This window comes from Echinops telfairi, unplaced genomic scaffold (genome assembly GCF_000313985.2).
Source record: "Echinops telfairi isolate 266 unplaced genomic scaffold, ASM31398v2 ScPeMD7_7453;HRSCAF=8491, whole genome shotgun sequence".
Lineage (NCBI taxonomy): Eukaryota > Metazoa > Chordata > Mammalia > Afrosoricida > Tenrecidae > Echinops > Echinops telfairi.
The window spans coordinates 711,473-718,704 of NW_022111353.1; the positions used below are offsets into that span (position 1 = coordinate 711,473).

The 7,232-nt window shown below is 39.4% G+C and overlaps 1 protein-coding gene across 1 annotated transcript; it reads right to left on the reverse strand.

Moving 5' to 3' along the window:
* Window positions 1-930: 930 nt before the first annotated feature.
* Window positions 931-6,685, reverse strand: KCNK1 (potassium two pore domain channel subfamily K member 1). Its single transcript, XM_004717301.2, has 2 exons — window positions 6,238-6,685; window positions 931-2,572 (listed from the first exon to the last, which is right to left on the reverse strand). Exons 1-2 carry the CDS (start codon window positions 6,683-6,685, stop codon window positions 2,313-2,315), a joined length of 708 nt encoding a protein of 235 aa, XP_004717358.1. The 3' UTR covers window positions 931-2,312.
* Between the last annotated feature and the right edge of the window lie 547 nt (window positions 6,686-7,232).

Sequence of the window (7,232 nt, forward strand, 5' to 3'; positions counted from 1 at the left end):
CACCTCACTGCCATTTAGTCAATGCCAACTCATAGACTAGATAGGGCAGGGTGGAACTGTCCCTTTGAGTTTCTGAGGCTGTAACTGTTTACAGGAGTAGAAAGCCTCATCTTCCTCCTGTGGAGCACTTGGGAGTTTGGAATTGCAGACCTTGTGGATCACAGACCAATGAATAACCACTATGCTGCCAGGGCTCCCAAGTATAAATAAGTGTAGTCAAAATGGGAATGAAGAAAGTGACTGTGTTAGGCTGGGTTCTCTAGAGAAATATAGATAGATAGATGATAGATAGATAGATAGATAGATAGATAGATAGATAGATAGACAGAGAGAAATTATATATATTTATATATATAGAGAGAGAAATTATATATATCAAGAAGGAATATAACAGCTTGAATATAATATATATAAAGAAGGAATATATATACAACAAGAAGGAATATAACAGCTAATTAGTCCACACAGAAGTACAGAGGGCTCAGTTCAACTCACTTCCATGGACCAGTTAATATACTGGAAGTCTTTGATCTTACATGGGCTGCTGGGTACAAGGTCAAGGAAGCAGACAGTGGTGGGTAAATGTACTGCTTGGGAATCAACATGCCACCTTTTAATTCACACATACTACTCATCTTGAATGACAAGGACCTCTTCCCCAGGGTTAGAAACTCAAGCCTAAAACACTCCGTCCAGTAGGACCCTTTAGTTGATAGACATCACTAAGAATCCTCTTCTCCATAATCTACATTTACCCCCAACTTTGGACTCCCCCCCCTCTTCAAATAAAGTGTTCTAAATACCCTGAACTGCTTAAGGGACCCTGTTTCTCTTCTGTCAGACAGACTTACACCTCCACGCTGCAGGAGCATAGGACGGCATCTGCCCATCAGCCAGAGATATTCAAGAGCCAAGAACAAAACGGCGCTGTCATTTTCCAACAGATGAGGTCAGAAGACTGATTTTATTTCTGGTTTTGTACCTCACCCTTCAAATTAACAATAGCAGTTTGGAGAGCATTAAGATTTGGCGTATTCTCTATAGACTCAGAAAAGGTCTTAAAATTAAGTACTACACTGCTATTTCTTAACGATATCCTGATTAAGAAGTTGTTATTTTTTCAGTTTTGAAGTGGTGGTTCAGTGGAGCCTTGAATGTTGCTAAGAAGCTCAGAAGGTTTCAGTAGCACTTCCAGCTGAAGACAGATGGAGAAGAAATGCTGAGGGGAATTGGGAATTCTGTTAACGGATCCCAGGAGTCAGGTCAGATCCTCTTGTACATGAGTGTGCCGTACATTATGTACACAGAGAAAATGTGTTTCAAGTTCTAGGCTCTAAATCACAAAAACCCTTTCAAAACAAAATATCTTTGTACACATTGACCAGGATACAAATTGTATTCTTCACTATCAACCTGTTCTCTTTCAAAGAATCATTTACAAACATTTTAGGCGTCCAAGACTTGCTACTGCCAGAGAGTAGAAACGCTGTGGCAGAATGCCATAGATATTCACTTGTAAGTATCTTCTTCCATTTTATCTTATTTCAGCAAATCTGTATTTCTTGGGCATATAGAGAAATCAAAAGAAAACATATCTACACTCTTGGGTTAAGAAATGTACTGGGAAATGTGCTTGACACAATGGATGTGTGTATGGATTGTGGTGAGTTGTACGAACTCCCAATAAAATGATTTATTAAAAAAAGAAATGTACTGGGATGTGGTGATCAAAAACATATTTACAGAATAAAAACATATTTATACTTTTTATTTACACATTAAATGGCTATCTATTGATTATAAATAGTAGGTTATAACTTAGATTCTAAAAAAATAATCAATTTGGATAAGCGCATGCAACCATACGCATAAACTTATTTTTAAAATACAACTCTATGCCTTTTTGTGTGTTCTTGTTTTTAAATATAAATTTTTCTATTAAGCCAATGGCTAAATAATTTCAATGCAAACCCGAAAGTCCCTAATTAAAAATATAAAAACTGATCTATCCACAACAGAACAGCTCCCAGTATTTTCAATCTACAATCGTCTACATACATCATTTGGCCACGTAAAAATGACAGGTGCTCATCCTATTTCCTCAGACACGAAACATTCCTTCCTTCAGAGCAAAAGCTTTCCTCTGCCTCACGTGCTTGTCTGCTTTTTGTTTGAAAAAATACTGCAAACTGACATATTTATTAAAATAGCATCACCATGGTTTTTACATTCTCATAAAAAGGAAGAAAATCAAGTCTGCCTCTGACTGCCATGACTCTGGTGCTCGGAGATCAGGGAGCAAAGCCCTACTTTTAATTGTTGGCAGAGCCATCTGACTGCGTGGACAGCTGAGCCGCCACAAAGGGCTCCTTCTGCTTCTGGTCCTCTTTCAGACCAGCTGCCTGCTCTGAGATAGAGGAGAAGGAGAGCTGATCGTGCTCCAAAATGTGCAATTGGTCCTCGCCCTTGAACCTCTTCACGTAGAACAGCTTCCTGAATTTTTTCAGCTCTCGGAGCTCACAGAACGTTTCCAGGACCACCAGCATGGCTATCAGGCCGAGTAGCAGGTAACCTGGAGGAGGAACACAACAGGGACTCAGCGTTACCTCACCCAGGACAAAGCACATCACAGGTGTCTCTCAGCCACCCCCAACCGCCAGCCCCCGCCACATAAAAACACCTGCTGCTGGATAAATGCATTGCCAGTCTTCCGATAGCTGTAAATACCCATAGCCCACGGTGCAAAGTGGAAAGGCCAGGTTTATAATAAAGAGTAGCTGGAGGGGATAAGGCACAATTAAAGGGATTTCACATTGCACCGCACAGATGCAATTCTTTAGAAGTAATTTCTTCTGGAAAGAATTCATTTTATGGCTTTGTTGTCGAAAACATACACAGGACACATACTGATGCAACAATTTCTACATATACAATTCAGTGGGATCCGGGGAGAGAAACCTTGGGAGTTTTGTGACCGTTTTCACCCTTCTTTGCCTCAGTGGTTCTTTCACCATTAACAGAAACCCACTGTTCCTCCCCACCCCACCTCCAAGCTTCCTACATTTTTGAGCTGTTGTTCGCAATTGGATCCCGCAGTTCTTCAAAAGAGCACAGACATTCTTTACTGTCTAAGATAAGCTGTTGTTCGGTTTAACAATTTTACAGTCGATTCACTCGGTGCCATAGAGCCCATGCCAACTCTTATCAACCCTACAGGAGAGGGTACAACCGCCCCTGTGGGTTTCTGAACAAGACTTTGTGTGGTTGTTGACACTCACACCGAATCCAGCAGCAAACTTAAATTTTCCATTCTGTGACAGTCACTTAAACCATCATGGAAAAGAACAAAACGAAGGGAAAATATAAACCCCAGGAATGACAGAATAACAGCATTTCTACTTCTACATTAATATATCTGTGGAACATTCAATTGTTAGATACTTGAGTTCTTAGCATGCCAAGAATGAAACAACTTTATCTAAATTGCCTAAAAAGATGATCACATTGTTTATAACAAGTGTAAAATATTATTCAAAGAGTTATTGTTATATGTAAAATCAAGGAAGTTAAACGTTGGGCAAACTTACATAAATGGATAGCTAGCAAGCCTACTTACAGAAATGTTTTACCTTTCCTAAGTCATTCAATGTGGAAAATTAAAATGAGGAAGTAATATTTTACCTCTTACATACAAAGAAAATTAAGATAGTGTTTACTGTGGTATCAAAGTCACAGTTACACACAAAAATCTATAATATATTATCCAATACCCCCACAGGAGTGCTGAAATAGTTACACCCATATAATGCACACAAGTACCAACATTTGAAAAGCACTGTATTAATATGTCCAGTCAGTCATAAAAGACCATATTCACTTTAGACTAGCAGTCTTTTTTTTTTTTGACTAGCAGTCTTACTTCTTGCAAAAATATCCAAGTAGGAAAGATATAACCAGAGAAAGGCATTTACTACAGTATTACTTATCTCCCTGCTCTTGAGTCGGTTTTGACTTATCATGGTTCTATAGGACAGAGCAGAACTACTCCTGTGAGTTTCAGAGACTGTGAACCTTCACAGGAGCAGAAAGCCTCATCTTTCTCCCAAGGATCACCTGGTGGCTTTGAACTGCTGACTTTGGGTTAGTAGCCCAATGAATAACCAGCCCACTGTGCCACCAGGGCTCCTAGTATTATTCATAGTACACAAACTGAAAGTAGTCCGTATATTCAACAACAGAGGCATGGTTAGATTATAGTATGGCCATCAATGAAAGAGTATACGGATATTGATTATATTAATTATAACTATGGCAAGTAGAGAAAACATGAAATCATCCTCACAACCATTAGGCAATGATTTACTGAACCTGTATGCCAGGCACTGTACAAAGTACAGAGGATTATGAAGTCAGCTCTGCTGAGCCCTCAGGGTAAAGAAACACTAATGTATAATGAGGACAATAAAGGAAGACTCAAGGCAGGGCCAGATGGAGCATCTGACTGCCAGATCTGCTTAGTCTCTTAAAGGAAATTCCATGAGCTGAGTTTTGAAAAAATCCAGAGAAAGCATAAATAAAAGCTGTACATACATTACAATCACAATTCTATACATCTACAAAAGGAGCAATCGCACAAAGAGCATTGTAAAGTCGATGATGGCAGACGTAGTTGGGTTTAAATGTAACATCTTACCATTTGATCTCCCTTTTGACCCATTTTAAAGCTGTTTCAGTTAAAAATTTAAAAGTGAAGGGGAAACAGAAGTGGATGAAGCCTCCGGTGGATCCCCTCCGGCCAGGGATGTGACAAGCCTTGGTGCCATGCAGACGTCATTGGAAAGTGGATTCTTGGGGAAGCAGTTGCATGTTACCATCTGATCTCCTTTAGGATCCATTTAAAATTTGTTCTGGTTTTTAATTTTTCTGCTTCCTTTTCAGCTGGGGTTTTTATCTATTTGATTTTGCTATTCTTGTTAGTTTGATTTGTTGTTTTAAATCTTTCTCTGTACATGAATTCCAGGATAAGTAATTCTATAGAGACTAGATGAATGGTTTCTTAAGGGTCTGGCAGAGAAGGGTGAGAAGGAATGGGGAGCTAACAAAGCTTACAAGAATGAAGAAAAGGTTCTAAAACGGATTGTGGTAATGATTGTACAACTCCTCTTCTTGTGACTGAACTATTGACTTGTATGCTATGTGAGTTATATGCCAAAATACTGTTAAAAAAGAATTTCTGTTCTAAGTTTTCCAGTACATTATGTTAACTTTTAAACAAAAAGCTTGAAAATTATAAATCATTGGCTTTTTAAATGTTAATGCCTATTTCTCATACCAAAAAAACATGAAACCATTGATATATTCTTTTGTTCTCCAATAAATAACCAGATGGACAAATGAGCTAAATAACCGTTTTTAATTTTTCCTTAAAAAATTAAAGATTTTCCTGGCCAATGAAAGAACATGATTGGTAACAATAGGTTAGCACTATATCTTAGTTCTAGTTTTCTTAAACTTAAAATGCTTAAAGTGTAAATTTACTACTACTAATAATAATAATTTTATTATTACTAATAAATCACAATTATAAAAAGTTAGAAATCAAATATATTTTGTTGGGTTTTTTTACATTAAGTTTGTTGGGCTGCTAAATGAAAGTCAGAAGTTTGAAACCACCAATAACTCCAAGGGAGAAAGATGGGGCTTTCTACTCCTATAAAGAGTTACAGTCTTGGAAACCATCAGGGGCAGTTCAATCCTGTCCTATGGGGTCACTATGGGTCAGAATCAACTCCATGACAGGGACTTCGTCTGTTTGTTTGTTTGGGTTACACTATTATTTAGAAACCAATCACTAATGTTAAAGTGCCCGAAAACAAACAAAAATGTAATAGTAACATTAGGAGTTTGGAAAAAAAGTGTGATGAAATGAAAGAGTTTGGGGAAGGGGTTAAAAACTGAAAACTTATCAATGAAAGCATTTGGCTATTAATGGAAAGGTTGGAAGGTTAAATCCACCCAGAGGCACCTCAGAAAATAGGTTTGCTGATCTCCTCCTGAATATTCAACCCCTGAAAACCCTAAGGGATTGCCAAGAGTCAGAGTGGGCTTTATGGCAACTGGCTTTATCAATGAAAAGTCAGCCAGGGTTGCATGAATGATGACTCATTAGCAAGCAGAGGGCGGCTTTGGATGGCAAAACTGAGACAGAGGGAGTAGTTTGCCACTCTTGATACTCACACGTGATTCCAAACTTGTAGATGGCTCTGAATCTCTGATTATCACTTTCTCCAGGAACATAATCCCCTAAGCCAATGGTGCTCAGGGAAATAAAACAAAAATAAAATGATTCAAGGAAGTTCCAGTCACTTTCCAGGTTGGAGAACACAGCTGCTGGGATGAGGAAGAACAAGGACATGGTGACAGATCCGAGGACGAGCGCATGTACGAGGGACACAGTGTGCTTGGAGAAGCCCCAGCGGGTGTGGAAGTAAAAAACAGGTCTGTGGGTGATATAGAAGGTGATGCGCTGGACCACTGCCGTCAGGAAGAGGAGGGTGAAAGGGATGCCAATGATGGAGTACAAGAGACAGAAGGCCTTCCCTCCATCTGACAAGGGTACAGCATGGCCATAACCTATGGAGGAAGAAGAAAAACAGCAAGTGAGGTGACAAGGCAGAGAAAACATGACATCGGGGCATCACGTCCACTATCTGACCCCCATGCCCCCAAATGGAGAACTCTGGCATCATTGTCATGTTAGTAAAATCCAACAGTGGATGTCACACACTGGGGAAGTCCACCGCTATACAAAACTTAATTGCTTATTCTAACACACGCAAAATCTGGTCTTAGAACCATTGTCAAATTGAAACAGAAGTTCCCTGCATGCTACGGAGCTAAGGTCCACAGCAATCAGAGACCAGCATGAAGACACCAACACTTCATTCACCATGATGGACCTACCATCCCTTTCCTTCCCCCAAGATCCTTATTCATATCCAAGTGTCAGCCTACACTTCACCACAAAAACAGATTACTCAGGCAGTGTTCACATAGGAGGGGCTAGCAAATAAGGGTGTGTGCACAAAACTGAGCTGAGAGGGCATGTTGGGAGGGTGGAGGAAAGCCCATATATGCACACAGAAAAGAGAAAGAAACATTAAGATGAAAACACACAGCAATGAGCACTACTTTTAAACTACTTTGCCCAGTTACCTGGTAAAATAACATAT